Here is a 17,092-nt window from a genome sequence, read left to right as displayed (position 1 = left end):
CTCAAAAGACTTCATGACCACAGATGTCAGAGCCACGGGTCTGTAGTCATTTGTGTAACGTGTAACGTTTTATGCTTTCTTTTATTGTTTTAGTGGAGGTGCGGCCGCTTGCTGAGGGGCTAGGCACGTGAGGTGGAATCCCCTTCCCGATGCATGCGAGTGTACACGCCGAGCATAGGTAGATTGCACCATTTAGAGTTTAGTGTGAGTGACAGTGAGGTCTGCAGTGAAGTTACACGGGTGAGTAATTGGTGGCACCCTTGGGCACTCCTCCCTGTAGGTTGCCTCCTCAAGTGGCCGGTCTCCACTATTTTGTTTAGTTATTCTTTTATCATGCTGTGATTGTTTTAGGGTAGCATCGTGGTAGGGAGTCTGGTCATTTTAATCATCGTTTGTTAATAAAGTGTTTTAATTAACTATTTTGCCGTCTCAACCCTGCTACCCTAGGTGCCTTTCTGATTTTATAGTTATGTTTTTAGTAGTTCCTCTTAATAAATTTTGATTTGTAAACTTCCTTTGTCTCACCCCTGCCGTTAATAACGAGCCAGTGCAACACGTACATTGGCTAGAGAAATCTTTCCTGGGGTGTAACACCCTCCCCCAGGTGGCGTTGTCAATATCTTAGTTACCGTCCCCGGTTATTCCTCTATCGCGGCACCACAAAAAGAAAAACATTTTTACGCTCCATTGAATAAACGCTGGTTTATTTTTGAAGATGTCAAATTCGATATGAAATGCAACTAAATGATACCAGTTTTCCCACAGCTGTTAAAGAGCAATGTACTTTTCAGCACAATTATACTTAAAATAAGTTTTTATTTTTTTTGTTATGTTACTTTAGTACTGTCACAGTAAACTGAAAGAAATTCAATCTGTAACTGGCACAAGAGCACATACAGTAAAGTGGTCAGTGATCACTGGGAGGTCATGAAATTACTTTAGTGGAATACCATAAAGTCCTCTCTAGATCTTCTCCTACTTCTTGTTAGTCTCGTAAAGTCGGACAAACTGAACGTAATTCTTTTGACTTTGGGGAGAATTTTCCATCTTTCATAACTTAAAATCAAATCATCTGCAAACAAACAGATTTTCTGTAGTAGCTGCATTTATCCGATTCTAGTTTGGTATAAAAGTTTGTTTAGAGAGCCTGGTGGTTAAAAAGTGTTCACGTCTAAGCTTTGAAAGATTAACGATGATCAGAAAAAGTCAGAAAACTTACATCTGGGATGGTGTCATTGGGGCAGATCTTGTTTTGGTGGAATAAGCAGTCGACACAGTTCCCCTTTGGAGCAGAAAGAAAACGTTGATATTCATCATGCGATTGTTTCTCCATCCATTGAACTGAATTGGAGGCGCTGAAGTATCTGCAGGACTTAACTGGTGGCTGAGGACCTTACCATGACTTTTGTGTACGTGAGATCATCACAGCGATTTCTGTTGATCTGAAGAACAGCTGACAGACCGTGGATCACTCCTTTACCGCTCAGGATGTCAGAGGAGTTCATCTGAGCATCATTCACAAACAGCTGCATGAGAAAAACACAGGTCAGGTGGTTTGTATCGTGTTGTTTAGACTGTCATGCGATCAGATGCGACAGAATCAATATTTCATGATGAGACCTTTCCATCTCGTGGGAAAATGCTGAGCTGGAAGGAAAACCCAAGCATCGTCTCTTTGTAACCACCGAGCTGAAGGTCTGTTTTTAACAGACGCTGCGATGCCACCACGTGGTAACGAGTCGTCTTCACATCCTGTTCAGTGACAAAATAAAAGCACGACTAATTTGAAGGAAGTAAATAAATAAACCCAAGGACAGGGTCAAAGTCTTTAATTACAGAGTTTAGTTCTATATTTACCATCTGCTTTAAATGTCGAATGAAATAACAGAACTGAGTGTTGCCCACTTAATCCATTTTAAAATATGTAAAAATTTCAACAATGTCAGCAGTGAGTAAAAAGACTAATCAGGTCAAATACAAACTTTTTGATTCAGCTTCAAATGAAAACACAGACAAACTGAAGCCTAAATTGTATACCAGGGCAGTGGCTGCCATTTTCTTCAGGTACTCAGTGACGGCGGCGTCTGTCGGAGCAAAGATGGTGAATTCGTCAGCCTGTTCGATATCATTGGTCAGGTTATAATCCTAAACAAAAAGCCAGAGAAAGCACAACATGTAAGGAAACATTGAACATTTAAGCATGGTGTGAGCGTGTTTGAGAGGTCGTACGATGAGATACGATCTGAAGAGTGAGAACTCCGGCCTGAGAGCGAGCGTGGCCAGCAGACCTTCACTCAGTGTTCTGTCGGGAACCAAAACCTTTAAAAAAAAAAAAGAAAAAAGGCTGAAATCGGTAACGGGTACAAAAAAACTTGCTGGGTGTTGTTTTTGTAGTATTTCTTTTTACCTTATCGATGAAATGGATCAGTCCGTTTGTAGCAGCAACGTTTGAAGTGCCGATGAGACCTCCACCAACAGAAGTGATCTGCACAAACACAACCATTTTATTTTTTTAAGTAAAATTAGAGAAAAGCACCAAGTTTACAGCCATATACTGAAAGTGGACGAAAGTCCACATTTTTATTCTGGGACTCCACTCAAGTATGCTCACATGATTCAGTCCAAACATTTTTTTGTACTGGCCGTCTGCTCAGCTCCTCAGTTCATCCTTTGCTTGAAACAACAAGCTATAGCTTATGTTCCTTTAAGATAGCCTATTTCATTCTGATTGGCCAGCTTCTGGAGGCATACTGAAGGGCAGCAGTGCTTTTTTTAGAGCAATATTTTGGCTCACAGAGATTATACATTTATGTGCCTGATACCAGATAATAAGGATATTTTAACAACCTGTAACTTTATAAGCATTTGACAGAACATCAGAAAGATGAGAGCCAGCCAAAAGGCAGTTAGATCAGCCCGAGGACGAGCAGCGATGGCCGTGTGGAGTTTATGTGAAACACCTGAGCTGCACGGGCTCAATGAAAGATCAAAATTCTCTCTGATGTGTGCAGAAATCCTCACACAGAAAGCGTTACCTCGTCGTTTGTAGAAACACGAAGTGTTGTTCCCAGAAGGGACGTCACAGACGACATGTTCCAGAGGCTAGATAAGGGGTAGTCACCGGCAATCATGTGATTTCTGTCAGAAGGGGACAGATCACAGCACAGCTGTTACATATATTCATATAAAAGCCCCAAAATAAAATGATGTCACTTTAAATCCTGCGGAGCTGTAACCTGATGAGACTCGGCAGGTTTCCCCTCAAAGTCCAGAAGTTTTTGTCTTCTGAGGACATTTTGCTGATGGCTGCTGAGGATGGAACCAGGAGGGTGAGGTTCTGATCCGACAGAGACGGAGACAGATCCGAATCCTAACAGAGCATATGAACACAAACACAATCTTTGCTCAGGTTGGTATTAAAAATAGCTGCTGATACATGAAAGACCACAGGGGAAGTCAGTCTTGTAAACTGCATGGTTATTAAAAAATGAAGCACGGTGGCACGAACCGATAACCCCCACAGTGTGAGCCTAACATTGCTAACAGTATTCATAAATGTATAATTTTTCTGTACCCATATTTATGTGCTCTAATTGGGTTTTCATGTGGTATGAATGAATATCAGTGAATATGATACACTGTGTTTACAGTGGCATAATTACGGTGCCTAGTCTGCATGTGAAGCATGTGCTAAACGTGTGAGTTAGTTTGTGATATACTGCACGTTTCATTTATTGTATAATAATCAAAGTGATGACAATTTGCACATAATGCATCTGTAAAACGTGACATACTCACAGTCATCCATGTGAAGAAGTCTGAGGCCTCAGGCAGGATGCTGAGCTCCTGAAATCACCAGGAAACAAAGTCAGCTGGAAGCAAAGACACGATCCTGCCGACTGAACCTGGCCATCACTCACCTGTTCAACTGTACCGTAACACACGTGTCCATTTCCAACATATCCTTCATCACAGACACACGTCCACTGAGAGGACAGCAGGAGACAGCTGGCCTGCACACACAAACAGTTAAACAGGGACACTGTCACCGAGGGCCTAGCTTCGGTCATTTTTATCAGTACAAGACAGACATCATGCACAAGACGTCTTTTACTTTGAAAAAATTAAAGGATTCAGTGAAGCTCTGCAGAGCCTCTGATTGGCTCTGAGGAACGATGATTGGTTGGTTTAGTTACTAGGAGTGAATCTACAGACCAGTTTGACCAGGTAGGGTCAAACTGAAGATATAGTTAAAGGAGTAAAATCTGGCTTTGACACCCTGATCACAGCGCTGCAGGCAAATGACATCAATCAATCAATCAATCAATCTTTATTTATAAAGCACTTTTCATACAGAAAAAATGTAGCACAAAGTGCTTTACATAGTTAAAAGCAGCCCACCCCACCCTCCAACGCACTCCCCACACTCTCAATACACATATATCCCCCCACCCCCACCCACACACACATACACACACGCGCACACTTAAAGAGTAAAAATTGGCAAAAGCAAAAGACCTTCTGTTTTATGTTGCTGTTGGTGTGACCCATAATGATTTTAGCAGAAAAGATGCTTTCAGTGGATTTGCTTGGTTTTGCTACTCACAAAGTAGTGACAGCCTCCGTCTGCAGTCACACACTGGTTCACAGGTTCACAGTCCTGCCCGCTGCCCTGGTAACCGGCCTTACAGGTGCAGTCACTCTGAACAGGAGCAGATAACAACAGGACATTACTGCTGCGGAGACAGCTTCACTCTTTGGTGCTGGTGGACCAGATCACAAATCACTTCTGATGATACTGCCTAAAGGCGGCATGTATAATGTAAACAGAATTGATCTTAGCACAAAGCCCTGTGGAACTTCATAATTAATCTAAGTGTGTGAAGAGGACTCTCCATTTACATGAACAAACTGGAGTCTATCAGAGAGATATGATACAAACCACTGCAGCACAGTACCTGTAACACCTACAGCATGCTCTAGTCGCTCTAATAGAATATTATGATCAACAGTATTGAACACTCCACTGAGGTGTAGCAGGACAAAATTCCAGGCTGAAGTGGGCACCCCACTTTTTTCTGAGGAGCCATGAACCATGGGCTCAGAATTAGAGGTGCCAGATCTTTACAGAAGGCCAATAAAGCTGACAGAACCACATCATCTGCAAAAGGAAGCAGCAAGATCCTGAGACTAACAAACTGCCACGTGGCAAACATTAACTGAATAAATGGTTCCATTTATTGAAACTGCAAAATTGGGTGCTTTTGACTGGGGGGTTCCCAAAAACAATGATGTGACATCATTAAGAACAAACTGACCGACAACGTGTTAAAAAACTGAGATAAAAGAAATATTCCCCCCGAGGTCCGCACGGCCCCAGTTTAAATAGGCCAGTGTAAGTTTGAATAATCAACCACATTTCAGGATTCACATTTTCTGGCCCTCTCATGTTTTAATAATACTGCACTCCTTACTGCCACCCTAAGGACGGACTGAAGTGGTGCATTCCCAGGGTAAGAGCACATTAATGAGATAAACCATCCGTCAGTGACATCTCCACCATTCACGTCTCAGCTGATATCAGTGTCCTTACCTGTCCGGGTCCCACATAGACACAGGTGGCGTTGGGGTGGCAGCCGCCTCTGTCAGGACTGTTGCAGTTGTTGATTGGTTGACACTCATCCCCATTCTCCCTCCATCCAGTCAGACACTGACAGACGTGAGTCCCAGGGCCTGTCTTTATACATTTAGCCTGCAAGGGGCAGAATGCAGCACGGGCAGCAGTGAGGAAACAGACTGCGTTTTTTACAGTTACACTATAAAAACTGGAGACTTACGTTCAGGCTGCAGCCACCTCGGTGGGGTGGAGCACACGGGTCAGACGCCACACAGGTGATCCCATCACCTTGGAAACCAGTTTTACAAATACACCTAAAATAAGACACAGTACAGAATAATGTGTGGTACGAGATAACTGTTCACTACAGACATCTGACTCAGGGTTAAAGTTCAGACTTCATCCAGGTAAACTCACTTGACTGTTCCCTGGCTGAAGTCACAGTCAGCATGTGCGTGGCAAAACTGAGCCTGAGCGCCGCAGGCGGCCGTCTGTCGATCACACAAAGGACCGGTGTAACCCTGCTGACACGAGTCCACTTTACACCGACCGTCTGAATCCGGACGGTTATCACACTGTCCGTGGATACAGGGGCAGGCTGAGGATAGACAAGTACATCATCTTTACATCATGTCTGCCTGTGTGACGTCACAAAGTATGAGTCAGACTTACTTCTGTCACAGTTTGGTCCATATTTGTTGGAGGAGGAGCAGTACTGACAGCGTGAGCCGCTGAAGTTCGGTTCACAGCTGCATGTTCCATTTCTTGAAACCCCCTCCGAACACTGAAAAACACAAAACACACTTTAGGTTCCTCCTCCATAAACCAAACACCTCACTTTCCCTGCAAACACTGAAACATTTCAGTTTCCTTCCGTCACCGCTGGACTGCAAACAGGAAAAAGTCTGTTCAAAGAACAGAAAGCACTAAAGCTTCTTCCAAATAAAGTAATTAAGGAATTATGGGAATGTCTGACCTGCCCGTGTCCGGAGCAGGGCGTCTGGTATCCACCTGGACACGGTCTGCAGTCTGGACCGTAGAAACCTTTACAGCACGCTGGAATCTGAACGGATATACACGAGGTTATTCTGACGGCCTCTACAAAGTTACATCTTCTAGGCTTCAGTGTCTTTCTGTTCCAACATGAAGTAAACTGCCCGGTTTTACTAAAGTGTGTACCGTGACCGTTGAGTTGCAGTGTGCAGAGCAGCCTTTCACTGGGACTTTAACAGATGGGTTGCCCTTGGTGAAAATATAAGAACATCCAAATGTGGAAGAGCCCTGGATAAAGACAGCATAATCATATTTTAAATCAGCTCAAAGTAAGAAAGGGAAGTGAATAAATATCCAGATGCTTCACAGTGAGTTCAGTCTTACTGTAAAAACTCCAGAAGAGCATTGGGTCATTATTAGCTTTGAACACGCGACACATTCACCCTGAAAAACACATGAGTTGATCAAATATCTCAAACACACTCAAAGGGCTTCAGTGTTTTAGGGCGGGCTCAAAGGTGAAGGGGCAGAAATCTCTCAGTGTCCTCGTGTTTCTGTTCCTGGGATAAAGTCACCTCACTGATCAAATACATTTACTCATCCAATGGAGGCAGAGTCCAACAGTGTAGCATGGTGTGATGATCCAACTATGTGAGCTCCATGAGCTCAGTGCCTTTTGTTTTCACACTGAGCCTCATACACTGCACATATACATTTAGGGTCAATCGATCATGTCATTAGACGTTAAACTCACCATGATGATTTTAGTCTCTGTGATGTCACATCTACTGGGCAACACAGGTTCGATGGAGGGCGGAGTCAAAACTCCATCCATCACATAAAGACGTCCATTTTTTGCCTCCACAGCTGCCTCCAACACGGCTGCACCATTAACCAAGATCTGGCCCTGAAACAGTGAAACGACGACCAGACAGAAATCCTGAGCTCATGTTGAAAGTGTGGAAAACAGTCTTACTAAAATGCAGATAATAGGAGTGAATTCAACTTTTCTTTAGATGATGAAGGTTTGACACAGAAACCAGGAGCTGATGTTCAGTCAGCTTTAAGTCACACGCCTGCATTCCTTACAGGATCCATGGTGAATATTTACTGATTACACTCATTTCTCCAGAAAATGATTACAGAAATAAAAACGCTGCACTTTTAGGGATTTTTGTTATCTGGATTGTATTTTAAACTCTATTAATAATATTAATAAACTCTATTAATGTCAAGATTTCAAATGTTCAAGTTGAAAGTGAAATAAATTTCAGCAATATTTAAAAAGATCTGCAAGCTTATTAAAGAGACTAAATCTGCATGAACAGCACTAACACACACACACAGAAAGGATATTGGAACAATAATGTCAGTATTATTGCATACTTAGAACCAAACACTTTCCACCCTCCTTTGTTATTTTATAAGATTCATGATATTATTTAAGTATTCAACAGTGACTGTGACAGAGATTTGGGGTGATGTTGGGGGTTACAGATGGTGGAAATCCACACTTACATTTTCCATCACGGTGATTGTCAGAACCTGATTGGCCATTGTCACGTATCTTGGGGTTGACACAGCATTGTAGATCTCCAGCTGCATAACAGGGAGATAAAAAAAAACTGTCAGAGGGAACAAACGTGAATTATTAACGAGTCAGCGGACTGTCGCTCTCACCGCAGTGGCCGGGATAATGTGGTTCCTGAGAAACTCCAGCAGTTTGCTGTGACCCTGAGGATTCAGAACCAATCGTCTGGTGAATTATTCATGACAGACTACAAATTTGTCAGTTTTTGTGTCCATCCTTACGTCAGGGCTCATGAGATACTTCAGGTGTTCTTCTATCATTGCATCAAATGCTGCAGTGGTGGGTGCAAGCACAGTGATTGGTCCCGGCTGGTCCAGCAAAGATGCCAGAGGAGTTTTCTGCAGTGAGCACAAATTGTCCAGTTTGATCCATTTAGAAACTTAAGAACCAGGTCCTCATGCACCTGAATGTGTTACTAAGATAAATGCTCATGCACCGTGTTTGAGGTGGGATTCAGGCGACTCTCGGTCCTGACTCTGCTAATATTTACACATTTCTTCCTGCAGCATGAACATCAGGGACGTCTAATCCTGCAGGACCACAAATCAGTGCAATATTTCCTATTTAATCTGTGTTCAGAACCTAAAACTGATCATAGAAATATCACACTCCAAACATCTTCTGTGTCAGTGTTGACACAAAGCCCTGATCCAGTGTAATAATGTAATGATCCCATCCTCTGGTGGGCAGGAATGTGACTAGGACATTGGGACATGCAATAAAATGTCTTCCAGCGTTCAGCTTGTTATTGACTCAATACAGGAAGTTACAGGATGTGATTAACTTCTAAACTGAGAATAAAAAAGTTGGCGTCTGCATGTATTCATGGGCTGATGTTCCTGGTATTGAAGAAAAGAAGTCTATACCTGTAATAAACTGGTGAAAGTCTGAAACTTGCCGTAGTCAGAAACGATCTTCATCAGGTTCTCCTGTGGAACAACAAAGTGTTCATGTAATGAGATGAATGGAGACATAATGAACAGGTTTATCTTTGCTGAGCACATTTTCACCCAAACTAAAATCTTTCAGTCTTGCCACCTCAGTGTTGCTTTCTACGATGGGAGGCACGCTTTCCATCAGCCTATTGATGATATGGATGATCCCATTAGATGCAACAACATCAGACTGGATGATTACACCTTTCTTCCTGCCGCCATGGATACGGATTTTGGTTTGAGCGTCCTGGAATGAAACCAGAGGAAGATCTGACAATACAAAATTCTATCAAAGCCATTGGAGGCTTACCACTTTAACATTTGGAAGTGTGAAGACCATAACAGTTTCACATGTTGCAGGTGAGCATCAAAAGTCTCTGAAGTACTTAAGACTGGACTTGGTGTCCACTGTGTGCATCACTTATTTGATTATAAATCTTAATTCATTCTTACAATAAACAGATGCAAGCCAAGTCTGTGAATGCTCTATTTATTGTCATCTTTATTGTGTTTCCAAGGGTTTTAAAAACAGGATTCAGTCAAGTTATTTATTTAATTGCTTAGGGAAAGGGTCTGAGTTTGGGTCTCGGTCAGGTTCTAGTTCGGGTTCTGGGTTAGCATTTTGCTTTGGGTTGGTTTGTTTTTTATGTGAAAAAACAAGTCATCACTCACTTTCCTCAAATTGTTTCAAATCTTTTTTATATTTCCTAATTTTTTTGCTTCGTGCCCTGACATGTTTACACTTCATGTTGTATCAATCTGCTGGTGATGAAGCCTCTCACCCCCTCTGATGTGTCCGTCTCTGCTGATTTTCCCGTCAGTGTGTAGAAGACATCAGTTTTCTTCAGTGTGTCAAACTGCATCATCCCAGCGACCAGATGCATCTTACACAGGTATGTAGCTTTGGACCTGTCCGCTATCAGAGTCCTCACCTAGTAAGAGGAGTAAAGGCAGATGTTTGAATCCTGACTGAACCCGTTTTGATTGAATTGTGTTTTTTCCTCTGGAGCTCAAAGAACGATGAGCTCCCAAAACAAAGCCAGGGTGTGAAAGAAACATAAAAGTGGCTCTAAAGTTAAAAGGAAGCTAAAACTAGCTGCTGATAAAAGTGGATCAGTTTATTTGAAGGGATTCGTACCGGCGTTCCCTTGAAGCCTTTATTTATCGGGATGAAAACGGTGAACGGACCCAAATTCTGCAGCGGCCACGACAAAGATCCTGCAAAACACACACAAACACAATCATTAACATTAGTTCTTTTCATGTGAGACGACTTCATTGACCATCTGTAAAATGTCTCACTACACAGATCGCATCTGAATAACTCCAAAAAACAAGGTGTGCATCAGCTGAGGACTTGTCATTGCCAATAAAGCGGAGCAGTAATTGAGCATCGCTCCTATGTTTTACCATGGGATACGTCGGTTATGTCGTGTGTTCTGGAGAATAAACAGAGCAGGATCGAACAGGAAGGCTACTTTAGGGGCGACCGTGCAGAACCCAGATTAAACATTTTAAAACTCACTTATAAAAAAAAGTCCTGGATGTGGTAAATAAAAGTGCTTAAAGGAGAAACTTGAAATAATTTTTCTGTATCAGTTTAATTTTTATGAATGCTATTTTATTTACTGAGTTTTATTTAATATATCTATCACTGGGCAGGTCACACCAGAACACCGTAGGCCAGAGGGAAAAGCTTACATGTGTCCCTGCACAGAGAGCTAAAGCTGAGGAAGTGAAAGTTTTCTGCTTTTTATGGACCAAATCACCTCAAACTGAATACACATACCAAACAGAGTGATGGCATTGCTCAGCTGACCCGTCCACTGGCCTCCTGGTTCTGTGTTCAGGTCATTCAGACGCTCCATGATGTTCCCAATGCAGACTTTACCATTACCAATGTAGCCCTGGAGACAGGCGCACCTGAGGGACAGAGCAGCAAGTGACGGCTCAGTTCTGCAGCTCTGCTACTTGCTGCCTGCAGATTCAGGTATTGGTCCATGCAGACATTCAGTAAAGTAAAGTGACTGACTCAACTTGTCCAGGTCCCACGGTGCTGCAGTTGGCGTTCCAGTGGCAGGAATCAGGTGTGCAGGAGTTCTTTAGGCTGCAGCCACCGCCCGACAGAGTGTCAAACCCAGAGAGGCACTCACAGTGGGACTGAACAGAGCACAGCACAGCGGATTCAGAGGTCACTGACAAGGTCATCTGACAGCAAGCCGCTGCCCCCTGTGGGCCACAGCTCGTTACACACATGATGTGAAAGGTCAGCCAAAATTTTTACCCTGCCCGGTCCATCGTACACACAGCGGGCAGACTCAGCGGAGCAGCCGCCACGATCGGTCTGACACGGGTCAATGGCCATGCAGACCCGCCCGTCCCCGCTGTAGCCCTCATTGCAGGTACACAGGTGCTGGTTTGGTCCAGTGTGGACACAGGAGGCCTGAGCGTGACACACCCGCTGCAGACACGGATTTATGGCTGAGAAAGACAAAGTGACAAAGTGAGAAAGACAAAGCTGGAGCACACAGAGACTCAAAGACTGTGACGTTTACACTGACCACAGACGGAAGAGAGAACTAGAAGTGTGAGAGAGAGAGAGAGAGAGAGAGAGGGAGAGAGAGAGAAAGCGAGAACTTTGGGTGAGAGAGAGAGAGAGAGAGCACCAAAGGGGTACATATAAGCTCACATAAACACTTGGCTCCTGCTCTCTGGTAGCCGGGTAGACACTGGCACACTAACTGCCCCGTCAGAGCTTCTTCAATACAGCGAGAGTTCTGCTGACAGCTGAGAGCTGCACACTCTGGTAACTCTGAAACACAATACAGGTGTTAGCACAGGTGACAGGGTGCAGGCAAATGCAGAAACTGTATAGGTAACAGGAAACAGGAAAAGAAAAGCTGACATGTTACCAAATCAGGAGAAGGACCAGACAACACAGCAGGACACCTGCTGCAGGTGGAGTTACCTGTGACTGTAAAGGTACCAGCAGGAGGACTGACCTTGGTCACAGTTGGGACCCGTGTATCCAGAGAAACAGGTGCATCGGCCGTCGCCCACTATTCCAGAAGCACAGAGGCCGTGGACACAGGAGCAGACTGCAAACAGTGTAAACAGAATTACGGTGGGTCAGAGGTTCCTGAGAACTCAGTGCATCTGTCACAGCTGGAGATGACGTTACCTGAGCTACAGGTGGGGCTGTACCGTCCAGGTGCACAGTCCTCACAGGCAGTTCCTGCAAAGCCCTCCTGGACACACACACACACACACACACACACACACACACACACACACACACAATTAAAAACAATGATAAACAGGATGTGACATCATGGGTAAACTTTAAGAGAGCCGTGGTTCTGGCCTGTAGAGAGACAGATTTGTAATGCAAACAGTTTGCTGCTGGGTCCTGTTACAGGAACCTGTATACCGATGTATTTTTCAAAGGTGGAGGGGTTCTGCTTTTACGGTCATTAATTATTTAAACCTTTCAGCCAACCACCGATGCAACACACACATTTATGGGGTTTGATTATTCACAGGGTTCTTGGGTTCCTGTAACAGTCTGAGATCTAAGGTTCTAAAGGGCTCTAGAATCTAGAAACTCTGAGGTCATTTACTGTTGGTTCTGTGGACAGTGAGTGTTGTTCAAGGTTCTAATATTATGCCTTCTTTATGACAATAAACCCAGATATATGATTACGTTCTAAATATACATTTATATGGACACAAACACACGTGAAGACTGCAGATTACAGTGACTGTGTCAGTCTGCTTTCACGTTATTGTAGTTTGTTTTATTTTTTGGTTTGTCTGTGTTCCAATCAGCTTTGCTTTCTCACTCCAATTTACCTGCATGTCAGCTGATTTTTGTCACCAGGTGTGATGTGAGAGCAGGTGTGTGAGGTGAGAACAGGTGTGTGAGGTCACCTGGCAGCTGCAGGTCCCATTCCCTCCCAGTCCAGCGGAGCAGATGCCTCTGCCGCTGCAGGGTCTGGCGGCCTGGTCAGGACACTCTGAAAGAGGACGGGCACATGGTGTGAACAGGAAGCTGACGCTTCATGATTGTGGAGCGCTGCTGTTGTGTTTTCTATGAGGAAACAGACCCCCCCCCCCCCCACACACACACACACACACACACACACACACACTTCCCGCCATCCTCCTTCATGTCATCACATCACCATCATCTGTTTCCCTTCCCCTCTTCCGCTCACAGAACAAATAACCACCACAGCATCACAGGATAGCATCGCAGGAAGCACGGATACCAGGATCGTTCATTCCTGGGTATTTTTTTTCCTCTTTGAAAGTTATGAAGAAATCCTTCTTATATTTTAAGTATTTGAACATGTGCCTGTATTATTTTATCATTACTTTGATGCTGAGTCAGTTTATGGCAGCGTCACTTAGGACCGGACCGGAGAAATGATCAACAGTTCATAATGAAAATAACTTCTGTTTGATACCAAACATTTGAAAGTGAACATAGTTTAAAAAAAAATCTGTTTTCACATGTCTGCACAGTGATGACCATCGAATATATACTGGTTCTCATACTCAGGAGACATTTTACTTGTTATAATGAAGTATTTTTTATGATATTACTCATACTTTTACATGAGTATCAGGACTTTTACTTTTAAAGGTACTTTTACGTAACAACGACTTCCTCCACTTGTTGGAGGATTGCTTTGGGGTTTTCTGTGAAAACTTTGTAAGAGTTTCAGTGATTTTTTTTCTTTTTTGTGTTTCTAGTGGCAGAGTCTTCAGTGAAGGTGGAGCTGGGGGTGGATGGAGGACAAGCAAAGTCCTAGAAGACCCCAGGTTCAGGTGTGTCAGCTCTCAGGAGCAGAAAAAACTGAGCATTATTTTTCTGCTTTGAACAGATAAAGCAGGCATGAGACGCATGGAGGGGGGGGGGGGGGTGTCTCCACTGAGTAAGCAGATTCCAGTCCTGCTGACAGCGTCTGACCAGAGGAAGAGGAAGTTTCTGGTTCCTGCAGGACGATCTGGTTCCTACAGAACTGAAAATGTGACACAAGTCACCTGGAAGCCAGAGCTCAGTTTCTTTAGACCGCCGAGAAGTCTTGTAGTGAATTTATGGACAGACCAAGTGTGCTGCTGCTAGCATGCTATGACCAATGAGTGAATACAAAAATGATCACACTCACAAATTTACATTTTAAACTTCTTTAAATTTAAACGTATTGAATTAAATGTAGCACATGGACCAAAGCGCCCGTCCACCCTCACATCACCCTTACAGAAGCTGCTCGGCTGTGAAGTCTCTGTGCTGATGTTAACGCTGGAGGAGGTTTGAAGCTCAGCAGCTCCTGAGTCAGCAGGACTTTTACACTGCCAACTTTTACGCACTCGATGGCACCGCTCTGTAACTTCGCATGCTCTTTTACTTCTTGTCTGAGCCGCTGAGGCGCCTGAAAGCTGAAGAAAGTTCACAGCCTGCCTCACAGCAGCATCCACACCTGCTCTCTCTCACACGTTTGTAAAGGCAGACTGCGTTGCGGTGCTGGACTTTACACACCTGTGGTAACAGGATCATTTTTCCATTCTTTAATACAATACTCCCGACTACAAATGTTAGGCCTGTTATTTTGCAGCCTTTTAACATTATATGTGGTAAACGGACTGATTCTTGTACAGCACCTTTCTACTATGAGCACTCAAATCACTTTATACAACATGCTTCTCACACATTCATACAGCCTCTTTTGAATATAACATAATGATTAAATAAAAGCTTTTTGGCTCTTTGAGGACGAGCTGGTGTGTCGGTACTGACCGATGCAGTCGGGGCCCCAGTAACCTGGACAGCAGCTCTTTATTTCCACCTCCTTGTAGCACTCGAAGGAGCAGCCACTGAGGGGCAGCTTCATGCTGGGAGTGTTGATGTAGTACCTGCAGAACAGACAGACAGACTGGAGGTAAAGTGGCTGCTGATGTTGGGATCCAGGACAGCAAGGCTCTCTCCTCTTAGAGGTGGAGGTGGGTGAGGGAGGGGAGGGGTCCTTATATAGCCTGATTCAGACGGAGAGGCTGCTCTGTGGCTCAGTGTGATACGCAGAAGGACTGTTTTGAACCCTGACTCGACAGCAGAACTGTTAACTGTAAATTCAATAGAAAATTATTAAAGAGGTGATGTGGAGATCTTTTAAAGTTTCTTGTGTGAGTTGTGATGTTTGATGTGAAATTGTGGAGATATTTGAATTTGTGCAAAGAAGCTAATCACAGTTTATTGTTTCAACCATCAGTTGAACCACAATGAGGACTTTGAGTGGACCTGTGCTATGTGGTGCTCACTTGCAGTCCTGGGCGTTGGATCTGGGCGTGGGTTTGAATCCTGATGGGCACAGGATCAGCTGGCTGATGGTGCAGGAGTGGCACATCGTGCGAGTGCGGAGCACTGTCGAGTTGGAGCAAAAGTTCTGAAAAAAAAAGAAAAGAAAAGTGTCTTTCATCAATGTCTACGCTGTGTGAGTGAAACTGCTGGCAGTGTGTGGCTGCAGCTCTTAGCGGGACGATTTCCAACCAATCAGGAGCTCAGTGCTCCACACACTGTCAGCGTGCAGGTAAACTAGAAGGTAGCAGTGTGGAAAAGTTCAACTCATCACTTTGTAAAACTATTAAACCTCCTCCTCTGGACCTGAAAACCAAAGACTGCTGCTGGTGGCTCGACTGGAACAGGAAGTAAGTGCAATAACTGTAATAGCAGCTGTGGTTATCTGCTCCATCAGCTCCACCCAGGAAACGGTCAAAGGAGGCAAACAGGACATGGAGTTCCTGGGCCGATGATGACTTCCTGTTACAGCCTGCAGGTTCAGATGGGAATCAGCTGCTGACAGATAAACTGGCTCTTTTTTGCCTTTGCTCGGTGACAGTTGCTTGTCAGCGGGCTCTGGCTGTTGAGATAACCTCTGATGTGATTCCCGCTCAGTTTCCAGTATCAGCTTATCTAAACACGCGGCTTCCACTAATCGATCCGCTCTGTGTCATCTCTATAAGTCGCCAACTTCACTGAAGTTCAACAGTCATCGCATTGCTGCACAGCTATTCCTGTGTGGGCGGAGCTTTAGACTTTGGCATGTGCTGCTTCTTCCTGCAGTCTCTGCTGTTTTTTTGTTTGCAGCTCTGCAGACCTGAGCAGGCTGCTGCAGGTACCTCATACTCCAGCTGTTGGCTGCACCAGCACAGATCAGACTGAAGATCTGTTTATACAGAGCACATAATACTACACAGTACTGCCTGTAACCATGGCAACATTCTGCTTGAGTACCCCACACGAGTTATTTCTCACATTGTTTATGTGAATGTGAAGCTTCTTGAATGAGGGTTGGGGCTATTCCCACTGCGTCCACACTCTCAGGTGACCCCCCCTCCCCAGAAAGTGAATGTCAGAGCAAATGATGTGAGCAGTGCTTCAGTCTGCAGCTCATAATATTTCAGTCAGAGAACACATCGCTATGTAAGACATCAGAAAACCAGAAGTTATCACAGATGAAGCTTCAAACAGGACAGCACAACTAAAATAAACAGAGCTCTTTCTGAGCTGATGTGAGGAAGAGCTCTCAGATTCATCTACTCAAAGTTTCACAGAGACGCTGACGCACGACAACCAGTGTCCAAACTTTTACATCCTGAAGCTCATGTAGATTTTTACATCTGAACCGCCGAGTTCAGTTTTAGAGTTTGAAGCTGAACGAACTCCATGAATAAAAACAGGCGGACGAGCTTACCTGTGCAGCAGCTGACATCTTCAGCTCACTCATCATCATCATCAGAGAGACACACAGCAGCCGGACGCTCTGCAGGACCTCCATCTCTTCTGCCCTCCAACTTATCCCCACCAACTCTTTTCAGCTCCTGCGCCTCTGAGCCGCCTCCTCCTCCTTTATCATCCCTCATGTGTTTCCTGAAAAACCAAACTCAAAGGAAACT

General features: G+C 44.2%; 1 protein-coding gene across 4 annotated transcripts in view; it reads right to left on the bottom strand.

The window, feature by feature from the left end:
• Nucleotides 1–17,092, bottom strand: part of stab2 (stabilin 2) — a 42,800-nt gene that overhangs the window by 17,996 nt on the left and 7,712 nt on the right. Inside the window, exons 2-37 of one of the 4 annotated variants that reach the window (XM_040048308.1) lie at nt 16,891–16,957; nt 15,458–15,582; nt 14,940–15,055; nt 13,067–13,152; nt 12,318–12,384; nt 12,139–12,234; nt 11,826–11,948; nt 11,421–11,617; nt 11,169–11,296; nt 10,926–11,059; nt 10,275–10,354; nt 9,919–10,068; nt 9,240–9,383; nt 9,068–9,130; nt 8,423–8,539; nt 8,291–8,344; nt 8,129–8,209; nt 7,365–7,517; nt 6,995–7,054; nt 6,797–6,898; nt 6,594–6,680; nt 6,290–6,401; nt 6,035–6,215; nt 5,838–5,931; nt 5,594–5,752; nt 4,607–4,702; nt 3,921–4,013; nt 3,799–3,846; nt 3,237–3,370; nt 3,036–3,138; nt 2,408–2,485; nt 2,230–2,319; nt 2,038–2,145; nt 1,621–1,752; nt 1,398–1,526; nt 1,220–1,282 (exon numbers count right to left, since the gene is read on the bottom strand). In XM_040048308.1, coding sequence (XP_039904242.1) covers nt 1,220–1,282; nt 1,398–1,526; nt 1,621–1,752; nt 2,038–2,145; nt 2,230–2,319; nt 2,408–2,485; nt 3,036–3,138; nt 3,237–3,370; nt 3,799–3,846; nt 3,921–4,013; nt 4,607–4,702; nt 5,594–5,752; nt 5,838–5,931; nt 6,035–6,215; nt 6,290–6,401; nt 6,594–6,680; nt 6,797–6,898; nt 6,995–7,054; nt 7,365–7,517; nt 8,129–8,209; nt 8,291–8,344; nt 8,423–8,539; nt 9,068–9,130; nt 9,240–9,383; nt 9,919–10,068; nt 10,275–10,354; nt 10,926–11,059; nt 11,169–11,296; nt 11,421–11,617; nt 11,826–11,948; nt 12,139–12,234; nt 12,318–12,384; nt 13,067–13,152; nt 14,940–15,055; nt 15,458–15,582; nt 16,891–16,932 — 3,825 coding nt within the window. In that variant the 5' untranslated portion in view covers nt 16,933–16,957. Of the gene's footprint in view, nt 1–1,219; nt 1,283–1,397; nt 1,527–1,620; nt 1,753–2,037; nt 2,146–2,229; nt 2,320–2,407; nt 2,486–3,035; nt 3,139–3,236; nt 3,371–3,798; nt 3,847–3,920; nt 4,014–4,606; nt 4,703–5,593; nt 5,753–5,837; nt 5,932–6,034; nt 6,216–6,289; nt 6,402–6,593; nt 6,681–6,796; nt 6,899–6,994; nt 7,055–7,364; nt 7,518–8,128; nt 8,210–8,290; nt 8,345–8,422; nt 8,540–9,067; nt 9,131–9,239; nt 9,384–9,918; nt 10,069–10,274; nt 10,355–10,925; nt 11,060–11,168; nt 11,297–11,420; nt 11,618–11,825; nt 11,949–12,138; nt 12,235–12,317; nt 12,385–13,066; nt 13,153–14,939; nt 15,056–15,437; nt 15,583–16,890; nt 17,023–17,092 lie in introns of those variants that run through there. The other 3 variants (XM_040048307.1, XM_040048309.1, XM_040048310.1) reach the window with 3 other exon arrangements.

Source organism: Simochromis diagramma, unplaced genomic scaffold (assembly GCF_900408965.1).
Source record: "Simochromis diagramma unplaced genomic scaffold, fSimDia1.1 OVJJ01000557.1, whole genome shotgun sequence".
NCBI lineage: Eukaryota > Metazoa > Chordata > Actinopteri > Cichliformes > Cichlidae > Simochromis > Simochromis diagramma.
This window is presented reverse-complemented; position numbering and strand designations above follow the sequence as displayed.